Source organism: Pagrus major, chromosome 21 (assembly GCF_040436345.1).
Source record: "Pagrus major chromosome 21, Pma_NU_1.0".
Lineage (NCBI taxonomy): Eukaryota > Metazoa > Chordata > Actinopteri > Spariformes > Sparidae > Pagrus > Pagrus major.
In genome coordinates this window covers 9,300,173-9,318,682 of record NC_133235.1, presented here as the reverse complement: position 1 = coordinate 9,318,682, position 18,510 = coordinate 9,300,173, and the positions used below count along the sequence as shown (strand labels likewise).

Genomic DNA, 18,510 nt, shown 5'->3' with positions numbered 1-18,510 from the left:
CCCATCTTTGGATGAAGTATGCCTGCACTTTCACAATCAATATACAGGAACTGATACAGTGCCAGAGTGATTGTTTTAGAAATACTGAGGTCAAGTCCCCCCAGCAAAAAATAAAATGCTTTTAATCATATGGATTTTATACAAATGCTCAATAAACTGTTCATCTTTATTTTCAGTAAGTTTTATTCCTCAACTTGACTACCTGCTGTTTCAAAGCCTTCTCTATACTGCCAGCCAAGAAAAAGAATTAGTTATTTGTTTTTCCCAAGTTGTTTAATTCAAATTAGTCTAAAACTAATGTTTAAATTTCAACTTGTGGAATTTGTTTATTAGATATAATGACGTGTTCATTTTTCAAATCTAGAAGTTCTCCCATGTTGCCAAAATGCCCACATATCCAGATAACATAGTGTCCTGAGTGATGATTTGTCCTCTGGGATGATAACTCAGAATCTCTATACATTTTGTCCAGTGATGTTGAAGGAGGGAGGTTCATGTGAACATTTCATGTATTTACTTAAAATTATCAACTCCTGTTCCTTGTTACTCTTTGTACGATTAGTAGGAAATGGATGAATCAGTCATTTAAATTTATCAAGATGTTGGTTCTCGCTGAAAATCACATCAGATGTTTGTGGGCCTGATTTGGGTGTCGGGGAGGGAGGGGGGACTGGTGGGTGGTTGACGTGAAAATGTTTAGCCTACTGCCACGGATTTATTATACAGGCGCCTCCTCCCTCCAATCCACGGCCTGCTCTCCCAGACTGGCACACCCACCCCGCCGTCACTGTGGGAGAGTCAGTTGGGCCTTCTGGGCTTCCTGGTCTTCAGCTCCGCCTCGCCTCGATCTGGCCGGACAGGGAAAACACTTCTCAGTTAAAGAACAAAAGCAACAACGGATGGACCGAGGGGGACGAAGTAACGGCGACTCAAATTCATACCCGAATCTCACGGATTGAGAGATTTGAGCCCTCTACGGCAGGACTTAGCCGACGACTGAACTCCGAGGAAAGGCGACAAACTTGGTCGTCTCGCATCTTTGTATCCCGACCGTAATCCGTCGAGGTGCTTGATAAATAAGACAAGGGTCAAACAGACAGACAGACGGTATTGTTCCCTTGGTCTTCCTCTAAACTTCGGCCATAAAAAGCGGAGTGGAAGAGGGGAAACTCTGGGCTTCTTTGGTTTTCTTTTCGCCCAAACGGACCTCGGGGATAAAGGGCTGTTTTGGTATTTTCGGTAAGTTTATTTTTATGTTTCGCTGAAGCGTGTCAGACGCCGAAGTGCGCCTGTGCAGTGTGAAGCGTTTTAGTTAGTACGCCATAAAGGGGGGAGACACTGGTCTGCCACAGCCACTGGCATACTGAGCAACTTTTACAGCTTTTTGTTTCACTAAAAACAAACATACCATGTTTAAACTCTTACAGCGCATTACAGTAAAACCCCAAACACTGGGGAGGCCACCACTTGATCTCTTCCTGTGAATTTCAATGTGTCACGAATGACTAACACAGTGATTTCATAATTGTTTGCTAATGTTTTTGGTACACTTGAAAATTTCTTGCGTGGCTCAACCGACCTAAATCTCGGCCATGGCGTAACCTCCCAACTAAATGCGCAACATTCAGTCTGCTGTCCCAAATACAGACCAATTCCTCTTAAATGAAGAGAACACAGTTATTTGTGAGACAGCAATTAGTAGTTAAAAACACCTGATTCATATAATTAGGTAATGACTGCAATGGGACAAAAGTGTCAATAAATATGGTCAACAAGTATATCTGAATAACAATTAATTGTAGTCAGCCTTCTAACTACCAAATTGACATTTCCATTGTGATATATTGAGGTGATGACTTAACACCTGTTGCTTAAGAACAAATTGCAAATATCTTCAGCTTTTCAAATCATTTGCAGTATTTGATATTCTTTAAGTGTGTAGTGTGCCTACACTTCGACTTGAGTATGACTAATGCAGCTCATTTTCTCCTTCCCCAGGTTTCTCTTGTGGTATCTGCCTTTGTGAAGAGGATACACTTAACTTTCGGGACTGAGAACTTGGGAGTGGAACAAAGCCTGACTGGAACGGGGTGAGAAAGTAGACTGTGATGGATTTCTTATAGATCCCCATTCCCCCCTCTCCCACCCTTTGCGACCAGTACCCCCACTCACACAAAACAAAAGTCAGTCACCACACTTTGGGGGAGGGGATCTCAGTCTGGACAGGGTATACGACTAGTTTCATTGGGAGTTCAGAATTAGGAGTGAAAAATAGGGGGGGAGGGGAAACAGCTGTCAGATAATTGACTTTGAGAACGAATGAGAACATAAACTTCTGAAAAACATCATAGTCCGTGATGAAGATACTTTCCTTCTCCTCACAGTGATCTTATCTGTGAAGTGAAAACAGTTTGGCACTTGACTCCAGAAAAAAAACAACAACTAAATCAGTGTTTCTGTTTCATTTCTAGGTGAATGAGCCTATTTTGCTATCCCAGATGGCGACCTACAGTGAACATAATGGCAGAAATGGACTGCTTATGGGCATGAAGGAGTCTTTTGAAGGGAAAGTAACAAAGACAGAATGTGAAGAAAAGCTTGACGCTAAAAACTCCTCCACGGATTTGCGCCACCCTGCCAGCTCAGCTGAAAACAACGCAAGTGGTGTGGCTAGCTTCACCACGAACCACAACTCTGTTGTGTGCCTGCCCTTAGTATCAGAGGGACTAAAATTGGTATGGACACAGTCGGATCAAACCCGGGAACTTGACACAATCCCTGAGCTGGTCCAAGCCTTTAACTTATTTCCATATCCATCATCCCGTGAGGTTAGCACGCTGGCTCGGGTATGTGCCTTGCCACTGGACAAAGTTAAGGTGTGGTTTATGGTGCAAAGGATCAAATATGGCATCAGCTGGTCCTCAGAAGAGATAGAGGAGACAAGGCGGAAGCTCGCAGTGCCCGAACTCTGTGATGAGTCTACTGAAACAAATGAGGAAGCCAAAATGAAGAGCAAAAGTTATGAGGAATTGGTAATTGTGGAAAAGGAAAGCGATGAAGTTGAGGGAGCTCTCTCCAGCCTCACCCCCCAGAAAAAGAAACCAAAGTGTGAGTCACCAGATTCCTATAAACCAGCCAAACCCAGTGCCCCGTGTTTCAGTTCCACCCTCCCTCCTCCTCAGGATTCATACTTCTACCGCCCACCAGCGGACACACCAGCAAGCACAGCAGCTGATGTCTCCCTTGACCTTTCAGTATCATCTTCTCAACAGCACCGTCATGGGCGCTACAAGAAGTCTAAGGCTCAGCTCGCTGCCCTTCGAAAGAGCTTTCTGAGAGAGAACTGGCCTGCAGAGGCAGAGCTTAGACGTTTGCAGGAAGAAACAGGGCTGAGCCGTAATGACATTCGTAAATGGTTCAGTGACAGCCGGTACCAGCTTAGGGTTGGCCGAGGAAGCTTGGCAGCAGCCCAGAACTACTCTCAACAAACTGCAGTTGGAGGTAAACATGATCAACAAATTCAACCTCTTTCACTTACTACTCAAAAACCTCGTCAACAAAATGGAGTGAAGGGTGCTGAGGCAGCCCGTAGCAATGGGATAAGAAATTCACATTTCTTTCAGACCTTTTTGACAAACAGCCTGGAAGCATTTGGGGAAAGGGTCCTTGACGCAGAAGAGTATGAAGTTATGGAGGAGCTTTCTGGTGATGGGGACAGTTTTAAAGATGAGGATCAAAGTGAAGAACAACCCCTGCAACTGACCAAGACCTGCAAGTCTGAGCCAGATGAGCCATGGGAACCATCAAGTACATTAAAATCCTCTCCCTGCTCTTCCCCCTCTGGCAGCCCACCACTGACTGCCTCACCCTGTAAACCGATTTCAAAGAGCATCAGCACATCAAAGAAGTCAGCCCACTCAGCCAAAGCCAGTCCCTCACAAACTCCCTCGCGCGTCTCAGGAGCTTCCTCATCCCCTGGACTTACTCCTGCTGGGCGACCAAGAAAGACCAAGGAGCAGTTGGATGTGTTAAAGCAATACTTTTTGCGCTGCCAGTGGCCCAAGAGTGAAGATTACACCGAACTTGTTAAGCTTACAGGTTTACCCCGTGCAGATGTGATTCAGTGGTTTGGGGACACAAGGTATGCTGTTAAAAACGGACAGCTGCGCTGGGTGAAGGGGGTCCGTGACCAGTTCTTGGCAGAACTTGCAGCCCAGCAAAGTAGTAGTGGTTTAACTAATGGAAGTGGCTCTGGGACATCTACTCGTGCTGGGGGTGGTCGCAAACGAAAATCTCAACCCAATGCAGCAAGTACAGATTACCCTGATATCCAGCCATTGGTAACATATTACCTTTCGACAGGCCCACTACATGAAAAAGACCTTGACACTCTATGCAAGAAATCCAAAATGAGCTACCAGCAAGTGCGAGATTGGTTTGCAGCTCAGGATGTAGGGGAGACAGACCAAGAACCTATTGTTACTGATTAAGACACTGGAACCAGACTTAGGAACATTTATAAAAAGTTGGTGGAGTGTGGTCCTCACATCCTTTGCACCAACAAGCATAGTTATTACCTAGGTTTAAATTGCTTTAATTGAGGCAGGTTTCTAACATCCAGTCTTCCCTGTGCAAACCAAAATTTAGGTTTGTGTTTTTTATATATGCTGCATTTCATGCTTATCCTAATATATTTGGACTTGAATTATAATTGTGCTGCCTGTGTTGCTGTAAATAGGACAGTAACTTGTACACTGGCTTGTTATATTTTTTGAGCTTATTATTTTTGTTTAGATATCACTACTACAGATTTTTTAGTATGCTACTGTAGCAGTATAATTTAAACTGGTTGTACTTTTGGTACCTGAATATAGCAGAGAAGTAACTGCTCCGGAAAAATTTCTATGTTGATGTCTTTGTTGACTGGTCACTGTGTGAAATCATTCCGTTACAGCCAATAATTCCTTGTCATGAAAAGCACACTGGACATGTACACTTTAAATTGACATCTTGCACTTTGGTTTTAGAGCCTGCTGCCATTATGTTCATTAAATCCAATCCTTTCACAAATGATGAGTTCCTAACTTAGCAGTGTCATTCTTGATCCATTAACACTGAAACCTGTGATCATGACTTGTGAAAACAGCATGATACGTCTAATTCTATTACTGTCCACAGAACATTTCTGAAACACATTCAATTCTCTTTTAGATGCTCTGCTATGATACTGGATTTACTATCTGAATACTTTGCTTGTCATTTGCATTTCATTGCACTGTACTTTTGTACAGTTAGGAGCCCTGATACACCAAGCCAATGTGAGGGCAGTTGGTGAGCATCTGTGGCCTGTCTTTTTGCGGTGTGTCCTGCATCGCTGGCACTATGCTGCCCTTGTCAGCAGCTTTTTGGTCGAAAAGAGTGAAAGAGTCACTCAGACTGGCCGTTCAGCAAAGCAAATCAGTGCACATGAAGAGAAACCTGAAAAGGAGTTTCCATGATTCCACCCATTTAGTGTGGTCTCTCCTTATTTTTCACCTCCGCCTCTTTGCTAGTGCCATTTGCAACTTTTTTATCAGACATGTTCTTGATTAGAAGCGGCTATATCAGCAACAGTGGTGTCAAAAACTCTGCTTTATCATAACAACGTATATCAGCATTTCCGACTCTTTTAGTGTCCCCTTTGAATGATGTATACAGACTACCACTACTTGGTGGAATGGAGAGTTATTTCCCCTCATGAAGTTTTTGGCTCTTTGCAGAGTTTTCAAGTGCAGCCTTTTGGCCGAGATGCAGGCCACATGAGATGACACGACAGTCGGCCTTCGTTGCCACAGGTTCTTGAGAAATCAGTTTGGTGTGTCTGGGCCCTATAGCTAACAGCACTGAGAAAGCATTAATCACGTAAACATCATACAGATGTCAGAAATGCCAATTTCAGTTTTGATTTGCATTCATTGATTCAGTCAGTATTTTTAAATCTCTTTTGTCTTAATAGGTGTAGGATGTGACTTGATGGCTTATAATATAGACAAACTAGATAAGATAACTGATCATGTACTGTGTAAGTAGTAAAAGGTTTTTCATCCAAAGAATAAATCCCATGTTTCTGTTGAATCAGATTATTATAATAGCACAAACATATACATATACACCCAGCAGTTCAGATAAAGTCCATACTCTAAAGTACTTCTAGTTTACTACAAGGGTGCTGTGGGCTTTAAATGGAGTCAGAGTTTAGTTATTTAGAAATGTTTGGACAAAGTTTAGATGACCATAATGTGGGGGAAGCTGAGTGCATCACTTTGTTTTAAGTAGTAATGAAAAGTTAATGCAGGTGTCATGCTGTGGAGAAATTTCTACAACACTTAGTGTCTTCCTTTGCAGATGTTTGAAATGTATTTTTTCCTGTTCCCAATTGCACAATTGTGTCACTGGAAACCAGTAAAGGACTTGTCTTTTAATCATGTGTGCAAGCAATGGTTTTTGTGTGCTGTATTACAGGTTCATTCCAAAACAGGGCAATTACATGGTACAATATCTATATAAGTATTAGTATTAGTAATATAGTATTATTAAGTACCTATGCCCAACAATATACAAGACATTTAAACAGTGCTGGCAAGTTTTTCTGGGCATAAATCAAATGTGTATCTCCAACAAAGATGTGACAGTCCTGATGAACTTAACTGACAAAACTGTCCCCAGGGGGCCATTTCATTAACGCCTGGGTGACTGTATTGATAGTCCACTCACATACTGAAACTGGAAAACATTAGGAGTCTGACGCTGAGTTCTGAGGATGACAGAAACGGACTGACTTAGCCATTACATGAGAAAATGTAAAATGTTAATTTAGGAATGTGATATGTGTTTCATGGCAGGAGTAATTTAGAGAGCATTTCTTACCTTGTTGGAGTGTTAAAGGACGAGGGCGTTCCTTTTTAAAACAGAGAGGTGAAAGAATTTTTATCATGGATGGTATGCATTTAATTTCTAAGTTTATTAAGCACAGTGTATAGTGTATATTCACAGAACCTAAAGTAGAGCTACAAAAACAAGTTTTCAAACACACTTACTGTCTACATGTTCATGAAGAGAACTATGGCTAGAAATGGAGGTAGCTGATCCAGGAGTCTGACAAAAACAGAAACAGGTCAAAGTGTTTTCTTTATTTTCTGGAACAAAAGTTGAAACCAAATGAAATATTTCAAGGTGTTGTATAATGAGTTGATAATTGACATTTTAATTGGTACTACTGAGCATCAGAATTAATTCTGGACCATCAAATGATTTTGTTTAACAACAGAAGTAACCCCATCCACTGAGCAAGACAGTAAGATGAAGCCTTCTGGAAAGCTGTAGTAAAAGCTCTTCACAGTAGTTGACATTGGGTTAAGATTTTTGTATTGTCAAACTATTAATAATATGTGAGCAAGGGTCTGAAAGTTTATATATATATATATATATGTGTGTGTGTGTGTGTGTGTATATATATATATATATATATACATTTTTTGCAAAATACTCTATAGTAGGACTAAAAAACATTACATATAGACTTACTGTAAGGGAGGACAGACTGGGAGCTCTCTCTCTGCCCCACCCCTGCAAGTGACTAACACCACGACAACATGTTTGAGCACAAAATATTTTGCGATGATTCATTCATTAATTTTAAGAGACAAAAAAGTTACATAGAATAAATTATATACAAAAGCACAATAATAGATCATGGTTTAAGCATATATATATATATATATATATATATATATATATATATATATATATATATATTAATGTAGGACTAAACCTTATGTTTGAGACGATTTCATTTTCATTCCTCATCCCTTTTTTAAGGTACTGACTCCTGCTGTCACAAACATTTTACTTACACTACACCATCTAGGTCTCAGAAGCAATATTCTCATGGCAGTCCTTGCATAAGGTGTAGATATATGTACACTATAGGATGAGCATTAAATTCAGTACAGCAAGACAATGTCATACATACCTCATGGCTCTTGAACGAGGGATAACTGGTCAAAGAAAACACGCACATGATCCTTATCAACTTGAATAGATACATTTTAAATGAGCCACCAAGACTATAAACAATTACTGTAACAGTTCAATTTCAATCACTGGGTTTACCTGGGGAGGTGACGGCTATAGGAAGTGACATCCTTTGAGCACTATATATGAGATAAAAAGATGTTACTCAAACGTTTTAAAATGTAAATACTGGAAAGTTTGTTCCTGAAGTCCTGAAAAATTTTTTTTTTTACCCATTTATTTGAACTTGTCCTGGAGAAACCTGTGGTAGAGTGTAAAGTGTGTAGAATAAATTAGAAATGTAACTTATTGCCTGCATTTTTGTCAACATGAACTCTGTCTTTATCAGACTTTTGGAACACTTACCCTCCTCTGAGAAAGTGGCTTTTTCAATTCAGCATTCTCCCTTTTTAGCTCTAACAGTTGCTTTTTCAAGTCAGCGTTCTCTCTTTTCAGCTCAGAGAGTTGCCTTGTGATGACAGATGTGGAAAGAATAGCGTTGCAATCGGGTTTTATTTACAAAGCCACGGAGCAACAATAACAAATATTAAAATCACCTGGAAACCTGTTTGGTGACTTCTTCCAGACGCCTTTCCAGTTCGACTGACTTATGCTTGTAGTGCGCTGTAACTCTCTCCATCTGTGTCCGCTGAAAAAGAGAAATCTGTGGAGCAAGGAGACCTCACAATTAAATATTATGTAACTGAGATTCAGCTTTTGTAGTATAGCTCAGGGATTCACCAGTGATCTTAAAGTGATCCTGAAGTGATGCTTTTTAATCTTGCCAAATACCACTGTAACTGAAACAATCTCTTGTTGAATGACTCAGTCTGGTTGTTAATTGACTGACTGCTCTGACATTTATACATCCTAGTATAGCAATTAAAAAGGGCAGCAGCGAGGGAGCTCGGGTGACCTCTGCACAGAGGAGACAGACCTGTGAAATGTGCTCCAGCCGTGATTGGATGAGCTTCACAGGGTCCTTGAAAAAAACCTTTTCCTGTGGCTTCATCTGAAATAGAAAATACATGCAGATATAAAACATTTGAATAAAAGGTCAATCTTTGTTGGTGGCATTGGATAGTAACCTGCAGTGAAGATGTCAAACTCACCAACCTTGTCTGAGATGGGCAGATAGCTGCAGCTGGCCCCACACACACTGCACTGCTCTGTGGGAAATCACAAGAGGCGTACAAAGCCTGTAACTGTCTTATCTAAGCCATTATGTTAAATCCTTATAGTCAAAAGGTGAAGCAAATTAATTTATTATGCAAAGCAGATAGTATAGACCTGTCTTACTAGATTTAATGCATGCTTCACAGCAGATGTGGCCACAGCTGGACACAGCAAACTTCGACCCTCTCTTTGTGAAGCATTGATTACAGTGGAACCAGTCCATTTTTACTCCTGTGGGTTTAATCCACTGCAAACAAACACAAGATTGCAATACAAAAATTGGATTATGTAACATTAAATATTACAGTGTATGGTCATAAGTATGTGTACAGAAGAGTGGTACAAAATGTAGCGTTTTTGTCCATTGGCCAAATGGCTGGCTAGCCAGCCAATAGATTGAAGCAAATCCACCAACCACTTGCATATTTCACCAACATGCTAGCTGGTGCTAATTTTGTGCCCTGAGCATACCCGTTTCAAGTTGTACTGTGCTATGAAAATTGACCTTGAAAAAAGTGTAGCATATCCATTCTCTAATCTACGTACTGCTTATCTTGTACTGTATTAGTGTTATTAGAATATATATATATATGTGTAGATATATATATTTTATATATAAGCATTTAATCAACCCTTCTGTTTTCATTAATGTAAGGGTAACTGTAACTGTATTTGATTATAAAAATAATTGTGTAATACTGTATTCTATATTTTCTGAGATGGTTATCTTTCTGTTAAAATTTCATCCCATTGCAACCCTAGGTCACATAGGCCCCCTTTTTGACCATAGCCAACTAAGTGCTGGTTCTGGGCTGCTGCTAGTGTTTGTTCAAAGTTGGTTCAACCTGTGAACCTTTTTAGGAACCGGTTTGCTTTTCCACGTGCATGAGAGCCACTGTAGAGTCACATCATTCTGTCACTATATACGTCTCCAATTTCCCAGCATTGCTAGTAACAACTATGGAGCTGTGGAACTCAGAACAAATATAACTACATTGACAAGTGTTACTTCTGGCTTTGCATGCCTACACTGGCATCCAAACATGACTGGTCCGTGGACCACTGTTGCTTGATTAGTGAAAATAGTTAAAAATTTTTGTTTATTCACTCATGGATAAGTCAGGGGAAGCTACACTAGCTGTGTTTTTTACAAATGGCAGCCATAAGTGGTTTTAGTTGGTTCTTGGTCATGATAACCCAACCCACAGACCAGCAAAGTGTTGGTGCCACTCTGGAACCAGTTTTCCTGGCCGGTAGCCAGTTCTTTGGCTGTCGAAATGCAAAGAACTGGTTCCAGAGTAGGCACTAGTTCCAAACCAGCACCTGAACCACCTTGGTCGAAAAGGGGTAATATACTGTACTTTTGTTTTTTGTTTATTTTTCTAAATATATCATGAACGCTCTTTAGATTGAGTGGGAGCAATTCCCTGCAGCCAGGTTCTAAAATCTTGAGTAAAGCTGGTACACTTAATGTCACTTTAAACTGCATCAGTGGCAAATTTTGATAGGCGTCCACTTAATTTTGGCCATGTAGTGTACCAGTATGTACATAACTGTTAATAAGCTTTTAATGACAATGCTTCACAGTACTGGATTTCTCTCTTTTTTTGCCCATTTATCACATCAGTAACAGCTCAGCCAGTTTATCATTGTATAACTCTGCAATAGTGCGACTGAGACAGTGTTTATCAACCTTTCTAATGTGAAGTCGGTGCTAACCACACTGCTAACGGTTTTAGCTGTCAAACGCTTTGCTAGCTAGCTTAAATTATGAAAGATTCAAGGCCCAATACTGACAAACAGAGGGTAAGAAATGGACTAAAAACTTTGTAACATGTTGGCTAGAAACTATCTGCTCTCCCAGTTTTGTTATTTTGCTAACATTACCTGTGACCCTGCTCAGAAGTCTTGAAGTTTTCTCCTGACAACATTCATTTCACCCGGCTCGCAGCAGTCCCGCCCCCGCCCCACTCTGCTCTGATTGGCTGTGTGACGTCAGAAGACCCGCCCTCCATGTCTGAGTGTGTTAAAATCACCATGCCAACAGATACTTTCTGGATCAAGTTTAACATGAGGGGCATCGTGTAAATATGCCAACTTTAATTTTATCAACCAAAGTAGATTTATTTTATTTCAGAGAAATGGTGGATTGTGGGTAATTTTGGCTTTAGAAAACTCTTTGTAGCTTCCTTTTATCTCATTCAAGATGTTGGATGTGCTGGAAAATACAAAATAGGGAGAAAAAAAAAAAAGTCTAGTCAAGATTGACTTCAGAAAAATTACCTTGATCTATTTAGCATAGAAAATGTTATGAGTTCATGGGCTAGTCCCGCTCTTTGAATGCTTACAATGTTAAGGTGCACTCTGTAGTTTTGGGGAAGAAATTTTGATCAGGAGAGGGAGATCTTCATAACAAGTTTTACCTTGGAAGATTTTAGACAACATGGAGTCATGAAAATACACCATGTTCAGACCATTACACAAAACTGTAAAAATAAATTGATAGCATTCAAGTCTTTTGGAAACATCTTTAATGGCCAGACTACGATCTGAAATTCAGAGACGGGCAGTAAGCTTTGAGAAGCTTGAAAACCAAGAATAAAAACCCAAATCAGATGAAGTACCAGTCTGAGAGATGGACCCATTCCTGTTGGGAGAGAATAAAAAATAATGTTTAATTGTGAAGGATAAACATCTATTGCAAAGTAAAATTAAACATTCTTACCTGGATATATAATCAGGAGTTCACATCAGTGATGGTAAGTGGCCCAAGGACTGCTTTGTGTACTATTCCATGCTTCCCTGTAGAAACAAAATTCAATTCCAGTTCTTAGTATAGTACGACGAATGACACCAGTTTAATACAGCAGATGTTGTACAAATACCTGATGCTGTGCTCCTCATCCACCTGGACTTGCAGGTGGATTCACAGCAGTCACAAAGATTGCTATGTGCAGCGTTGTCCAGAAGCTCCCAACTGAGTTCATGGAGGAAAGTCTTCATTAGTAAATTCTTAAATCTCTATTAACTGCAGTGGTCAAAATAAGTATTGAGGACATTTAACTGGCTCACCTGATGGCACATTGAGAAAAATTGCTATCAAAATTTGACACTGATGCAGTTTAAAGTGACATTTTTACCCGTGCTCTTTGTCATAGTGGCAGGCCTTCTTTGTGTTGTCAAGACCAACGGGATCCCAAGCTACCAGTTTGCAGTGGATGAACACCTGTCGAGTTGAGGCAGGACACAGTATTTACAGATACCATTTCAGTTTGAACAATAAAGCCCTGCATCTAAAAATGACTAGAACGAAGCTAGTTTACCTCTTCTCCGAGAGCAAACCTAAAGGCTTGAAGGGACAGATGGATCTCCGACGATTTTTGCCTTGGTTCAAATTTTGAGCGCGATATCTTACTGTCCACAAGACATCTGTATGGTTAAAGAACACACTATTTGTTTACTTCCATGATCAAAAAGCCCATTACATCAGTGCCTATTCCCAGTGTGACAAGAGTACCCCTTATTGGTGATTATCGGGTATATACTGCTCTCAGGATGCAGCTCTGGTGTGGAGGCTGCTACACATTCCTCAAGAAGCAGCAGCAAGGGCTGATGGTTCTTCTGCTCCACACCGGCCATGATGGGGATTAAAGAGCCCAGAGGGAAACTACTGGATTCAGCAGGGCCTGAGAAGTCACCTGTAGCAGTAAAAAGAGATGAAAGTTACAGGAGAAATTTGCGAGAAATCTCCGGTGAGCTCATGTTTTACACCTACCGTTCTTAAGTCCAATGTGGAACACCATATCTCCTTGACCGTATGTGTCAAACACTGGGTCATAAATCAGAGGGTACCAGTCTTTGGGCCTGGATGAAACAAAGCAGAGAAAGTACAGCAACTGCTTTCATTAAAACACTTGCATCTGTTAATTTTAATGTTGACGTACTGTTGAAGACCCACCTCTCATATGCACAGACAACCGGGTGCTCAAAGGGTAGAATGTGAGAATCAGGAGAAGAAACGTAGGTCAGATCATTGGTGTACATGAGATGGTTCCCAGTAACCTATGAGAGATAGCACATGGCTGGTAAACCGCAGAAAATTCTTGACCTGGTGCCCCAATGGTTAAACAAAAAACAGCAAGAGTGCACTCTTGGTGCATTCCAGTGGACAAAACGTGGTGACTCACCATCCTCATGAAGTTACAATCATTGATGTCCACGCTGAAGACAGCCTCCCTGGCTGAGACGCTGGTTGGGAAGCAGCTACCCAGACGGAACAGCGAGGTGTCAGCCTGGGCTCTGCTCTCCGTCCACACCAGAGTCACAAAGTCAGGTCTGCAGTCCAGTTTCATGTCTGTAAGAGACGCAACACAAAGAGCTCAGGTTGCAGCTCATCAGTTTCCAGTTAAAGATGGTAAATTGCTGGAATATTACCTGCATACACTGACACAGCAGCTGCCAGGCTCAGAAGCAGCGCACTTTGCCAAAAGAAAGCCATCATGACTGAACACTTTCTCCTGACACTGGAGGGTGGTTTTATTCCTGACTTGGAAGCATCAATCAAGGAAATCACTTTCACCTGGTGTGTTCATCAATCTCAGGTGCAGCAGCCACAGGCTAATTAGCAAGAGAGCAAGTTATTACAACACACATTGAAGCCATTTTGGTATGGTGTAGCCTGATCAGTGACATGTTAACAGACATCACATTTAGTTTCTTTTGGTTGTCATGAAAAGGCATTATGAAGTGGCACGTTTTACACATTTAAGTATCATGTTTATGAGATCATTTAATAGTGTATGAGTTCAATTTCAGGCAGCAAGGGAAGCGTTTTATCACTATCCTTGCACCCATGATGCAGGCAGTAAATATGGGTTAAGTTGTAAATAGAGTGTGAACTAGTGTATCCTTGCAGAGAGAATGTCTTTTTACAATGGAAACAGTTGCCCTTGCATTCTAACACTATCTATCATTGATTTTAGATTTAAAAGTAAGAAAAACCCCAAGATACATTCAGCTGCTGACTTAAAGGGACAGTTCATCCAAATTTGAAAACTCGCTCATTATCTACTGTCCCGCATGCTGATGGAAAGTAAGGTGAAATTTTGTAGTCCACAAAACATTTCTGGAGCAGTAAGTGTGTCGCAGCATAAAACTGAAGTAGATGGGGACTTTCTAAATGTTAAAAAAGCAACTGGAAAAGAAAGCGTAGAATGGTTTCATACAGCTCGTCCAGTGTAATCCAAGTCTCCAGAAGCCCAGAGAGTAGCTGCTAAGCTAAAAGTGTTAGCCATTTTATGTTTTTTTTTGTTTTGTTTTTTCAGTTGTGTGTTTTTTTACATTTTAAAACAAGTCCCCATCTACTTCACCCCCATGCCTACTTTCCATGAATTGGCCACCTGTCCAATTCATGCTCAAAAGAAAAAGGGGGCAGCACCAGAGTAACTGCTAACTGCTGCTAAAAATGTAGCTTGTAACTGTAACTAGTTAGCTTGGTTAGCCGTACATCTAGCAGTCGAGACTGGGAGTTGAGAGCACTGGGGGATTGTTAATGTTTACACCACTAACAAAAGAGCTGTGGACAAGGGAGGATCGAGCTATCTGGTTAACACGCCAACTCTCTGCAACACTAACAGACATAGCATCACAACTGTGATTACATCACATTTTGTTGATAATGTTTGTATTAGATTTTAATGAAAATTCTCACATATTGCACCTTTAACCAAATAAATCACAGACTGACAATTTTTATATCAAACCAGAGCACTTTAAAAAAGCTGCCTCAGCACAAGTAAGATAAAGCACTGAAGTCATGATTCACAGCTAGAATTGGAAGATCAGAAGAAAGAAAAAATGACTGCGTCTCAACTCAGGGGCTACATCCTCTAAATCATGTGGGACGCAAATATAGGTCTGAGGACGTGAAGGCCATATTATAAGTGAGACATAATTCAGCTGGTCCTTTAATAACTGTAAAGCAAAATTCTGAGGTTTATTGTGAGCCAGTTGCCTTGAAATGGCCAACAAAGTAAACACTAGTGATAAACTAGGACAAGTATTTACAAGACATGACATTTACCACCACATTGAAATGGGCAACAGTGTAGCAGGTCACAGCTCGAGTGAGACACACAGTATGTGACTCTAGGACTTTAATATAAAGGCTGTATACTTGCGTTTTATTTCAGTTTATTCCCTGGAGTTGTGATGACTTTATGGAGAGCTAAAGCAAAGCAGCAGTTATCGAGTGCTACGGTCTGGTGTCCTTTGCAGGGATAAACAGGACAAAGACACTGCTACCAAACGCAATAAAACAAAAACTCAGGATTTTACACCAGGTTTATTTTTACAGAGGGTTTAAGATGGATGCATGACGTTGGCAATTACCACTGCAGCTTCAAATAAATCTGCAAACAGTTTAAGTTGAGATCACATAAAGCTGAAGTTTCCGACATTTAGTAAACCAGGAGCCTTAGGCCATCTTGTACTGGCCTCTGTTGTGCACAATCACAGAATCTCCATCAGGTCACACTGGGCTTTCCTGCTAAGAAAATGTTGAGAACTTTAATACATACGTCCAGTGATTACAGAGACCTTGAAATGAAATGCTTGTCAATACACCTGAGTCAGACACCGGTGGTATGATGAGGGCCTGTGAGTCAGACGGATCCACAATGATCAGGGGTCCCAAAACAGATTTGTGACCAAAGCCGTGGGATCCTGACAAGGAGAAAAATACATTCATGAGAAAAAAGGCACAATAAAAAAAACAAACACCTAATTTGGCAGAAAAGCGTTACCCCAGTCGGCCCATCTTCTGGGGCGGGAACTGCAGGTTGAGTCACAGCAGCTGCAGATGGAGCTCTGAAAGGGGTCGTCGAGTAGTTCCCATCTGAGAAAGAACAGTCACCATATCAGCACGGTGTTGATAATACTTTATATATCATGCACACATGGAAAACCTTGAAGAAAACCCTTATGCAACCAATAAGTAAGCTGCCATATAAATGTGGTGCAATAAAAAATGAGTATACAGTAAAGAATATCGATACCAGTCGTGTCTGGCTGAGCTTAAAGACTGGAGGCAAGCCTGGCTTTTTATATAAAGTTCAGAAATACAGCACAACTAGATGCATGTTCTGTACAAGATGTTTTTAACTAGAAGTATATTTAGCAAGATTTTGGGTTTTTGCAGTGTCCAGCTCAAGCTTCATACTGTGGAAAATACGTTTATGGCCTTCTTGCTGTGAACTGTTTCCTTAATCCATGATCAGACCTACCTCCCATTTTCCTTTATATAGTGGCAGGCTTTCTTGCTTTCGTCAAGAACTTCAGGATCCCATGCAACCAGCTTACAGTGAATGTACACCTGAGGAGAACGTAACACTTTGTCAAAGTTTGTTGTGAGAAAAATATCCCTAAAGGATAAGTTCACCCAAAAATGAAAATTCAGTCATAATCTACTCCCATGCATGCCGATGGAAAGCCGGGCGAAGTTGTGGTCCACAAAACGAAACAGTCTGGAGCTGAGCAGTGTTGCAACATTCACTGCAACAACTGAAGTAAATGGGGACTGGTTCGAAAATGTAAAGAAACTAACTAAAAATAAAATAAACGCTGGCTCCGTACAGCTCATATGGTATAACCCAAGTCTTCAGAAGCCCCAAGATCCTAAATTGATTTGAAAAGATGTTATTTACACCCTTTTTAAAGATGAAATCTTACTCTAGCTGCTACGCTAAAAGCGTTACTGCACACCCTGTCTGTGGAAGTGGATGCACAAGCTTGACCATGTACTGAGGGTGTAAATATGGTCTTTCCACATCAATTTGGAATCTCTGGGCCTCTGGAGACCTTTATATTGGACAAGCTGCATGGAGCCATTTTATGCATTTTTTCCATTATTCTTTAAGTTTTTGAACAAGTCCCCCATCTACTTCAGTTGTTTAAGAGAATGTTGCAACGTTATTCAGTTGTGAAGCCCCAGAAATGCTTTGTGGACTAGGAAACATGACTCAACTCACCATCTGCTTGTTGGTGAATAGATAGACTGAATTTTTATTTTTGGGTGAATTTATCCTTTAAAGCAGTTACCATTCACCCGCTCACCTCTCCAAGGCCAAACTTGAAGGACTGTAGGTAAAGGATGACTGCAGACGAGTGGTACCGAGGCAGGAACACAGAGTTTCCCCTCATGCTTTCCAGAAGACACCTGCAGAAATTCAAATCTCAGTGAAGCAACACAACCTCCATTCTGGAACAATTATTGAAAAGACAAACCAGCATCTGACTCCTACCCCTTGTTGCTAATGATGGGGTAAACCTGGCTGTCAGGCTGCAGCTGTGGTGTTGTGGCTGCCACACATTCCTCCATGAGAAGCAGCAAAGGTTGATGGGACTTCTGCTCCACTGCGGCCCATATCGGCATGAACGAGCCCAGTGGGATGACATTTGTCTTTGCTACACCTGTTAATTGCTCTGTAGGGGGAGATAAAAAAGGCTTAAAATGTGTCCTTAAGTATCCACATGTTGCATTTGGTAGTGTGAGAACTCACCATCGAGGAGTGCCATGTGGAAGACCAGCCCGCCTCGGCCCTCAGAAACACCTGATCCAGGGTTCAGAAAAGGAGGAATCCACCCCTCAGGTCTGGAATTAACAAACATTTTCTCAGCTCACATTTCTGCTTTAATCAAACTGGATTTTCACTCAAAAAGGCACTCTACCTTTTATGAACACACTCAATGGGATACACAAAGGTTGCAGGTTTGGACTTTGCATGTGGCCTGTGGGTCAGGTCATTTTGATAGAGCAGACGTTTTCCAGTCATCTGTAGAGAAACAGGTTATTAAAAGACACAGGAGGCTGAACGGTATTTTTTGGTTAAACAAGGCATTAACATTACCCGTCTTTTAAATTTGCAGTCTGTAAACTTGTAGTTAAAGTGTGCCTCCCCTTCTCCGCTGGGCAGAACATTCAACTGAGACGGCATGCAGTTCCCCAGGAAGAGACGAGCTGCATGTGGCACCAACTCGGCACTGATCCTCCATGTGATTTTCACCGAGTCTTTTTCACAGACTACATTGATTTCTGCAAACCAATTCTCATGGTGTTAGTTTCTTTATATCAAGCACTTTAGACACATATCTACTCACATGCGTGAAAAATACCTGCATTAGCAACAGCCGTTGCAAAAACAGCCAAGATTATCACACCTAGGTAGAGATGAGGCACCATGACTGAATAATCCAGATCAGACTGGAAGTGACACAATTTGTAGA

General features: G+C 41.1%; 4 protein-coding genes across 4 annotated transcripts; 1 reads left to right on the top strand and 3 right to left on the bottom strand.

Moving 5' to 3' along the window:
• Positions 1-789: 789 nt before the first annotated feature.
• Positions 790-6,461, top strand: homeza (homeobox and leucine zipper encoding a). Its single transcript, XM_073491046.1, has 3 exons — positions 790-1,239; positions 1,999-2,090; positions 2,472-6,461. Exon 3 carries the CDS (start codon positions 2,499-2,501, stop codon positions 4,488-4,490), a length of 1,992 nt encoding a protein of 663 aa, XP_073347147.1. The 5' UTR covers positions 790-1,239; positions 1,999-2,090; positions 2,472-2,498; the 3' UTR covers positions 4,491-6,461.
• A 256-nt stretch (positions 6,462-6,717) lies between these two features.
• LOC141016300 (E3 ubiquitin-protein ligase RNF212B-like) lies at positions 6,718-9,451 on the bottom strand. The gene is made up of 12 exons (XM_073490582.1): positions 9,352-9,451; positions 9,169-9,221; positions 8,990-9,064; positions 8,610-8,716; positions 8,419-8,521; positions 8,286-8,314; positions 8,152-8,192; positions 8,012-8,036; positions 7,564-7,615; positions 7,077-7,134; positions 6,907-6,937; positions 6,718-6,793 (listed from the first exon to the last, which is right to left on the bottom strand). Exons 1-12 carry the CDS (start codon positions 9,449-9,451, stop codon positions 6,718-6,720), a joined length of 750 nt encoding a protein of 249 aa, XP_073346683.1.
• A 2,291-nt stretch (positions 9,452-11,742) lies between these two features.
• Positions 11,743-13,768, bottom strand: LOC141016347 (zona pellucida sperm-binding protein 3-like). Its single transcript, XM_073490643.1, has 10 exons — positions 13,663-13,768; positions 13,416-13,582; positions 13,187-13,290; positions 13,004-13,092; positions 12,746-12,926; positions 12,552-12,657; positions 12,369-12,454; positions 12,114-12,205; positions 11,954-12,030; positions 11,743-11,875 (listed from the first exon to the last, which is right to left on the bottom strand). The coding sequence occupies exons 1-9, from the start codon at positions 13,727-13,729 to the stop codon at positions 11,966-11,968; spliced, it is 957 nt and encodes a 318-aa protein (XP_073346744.1). The 5' UTR covers positions 13,730-13,768; the 3' UTR covers positions 11,743-11,875; positions 11,954-11,965.
• Positions 13,769-15,552: 1,784 nt separating this feature from the next.
• On the bottom strand, positions 15,553-18,492 carry LOC141016346 (zona pellucida sperm-binding protein 3-like). The gene is made up of 9 exons (XM_073490642.1): positions 18,400-18,492; positions 18,135-18,319; positions 17,956-18,059; positions 17,787-17,878; positions 17,529-17,709; positions 17,341-17,443; positions 16,512-16,600; positions 16,032-16,123; positions 15,553-15,951 (listed from the first exon to the last, which is right to left on the bottom strand). The coding sequence occupies exons 1-9, from the start codon at positions 18,464-18,466 to the stop codon at positions 15,776-15,778; spliced, it is 1,089 nt and encodes a 362-aa protein (XP_073346743.1). The 5' UTR covers positions 18,467-18,492; the 3' UTR covers positions 15,553-15,775.
• Positions 18,493-18,510: the final 18 nt, after the last annotated feature.

Coding starts and splice junctions, on each gene's coding strand:
- LOC141016347 (XM_073490643.1), bottom strand. CDS start 13,729: ATGATGGCTTTCTTTTGGCAAAGTGCGCTGCTTCTGAGCCTGGCAGCT. Junction 13,583..13,662: donor TGCTGTGTCAGTGTATGCAG/GTAATATTCCAG, acceptor CGTCTCTTACAG/ACATGAAACTGGACTGCAGA. Junction 12,031..12,113: donor GATGAGGAGCACAGCATCAG/GTATTTGTACAA, acceptor TTGTTTCTACAG/GGAAGCATGGAATAGTACAC.
- homeza (XM_073491046.1), top strand. CDS start 2,499: ATGGCGACCTACAGTGAACATAATGGCAGAAATGGACTGCTTATGGGC.
- LOC141016346 (XM_073490642.1), bottom strand. CDS start 18,466: ATGGTGCCTCATCTCTACCTAGGTGTGATAATCTTGGCTGTTTTTGCA. Junction 17,444..17,528: donor CCCATCATTAGCAACAAGGG/GTAGGAGTCAGA, acceptor GAATTTCTGCAG/GTGTCTTCTGGAAAGCATGA. Junction 16,601..17,340: donor TCAAGTTTGGCCTTGGAGAG/GTGAGCGGGTGA, acceptor CGTTCTCCTCAG/GTGTACATTCACTGTAAGCT.
- LOC141016300 (XM_073490582.1), bottom strand. CDS start 9,451: ATGGACTGGTTCCACTGTAATCAATGCTTCACAAAGAGAGGGTCGAAG. Junction 8,193..8,285: donor GGACAAGTTCAAATAAATGG/GTAAAAAAAAAA, acceptor TCTCATATATAG/TGCTCAAAGGATGTCACTTC. Junction 7,616..8,011: donor CCTCGTTCAAGAGCCATGAG/GTATGTATGACA, acceptor TCGTGGTGTTAG/TCACTTGCAGGGGTGGGGCA.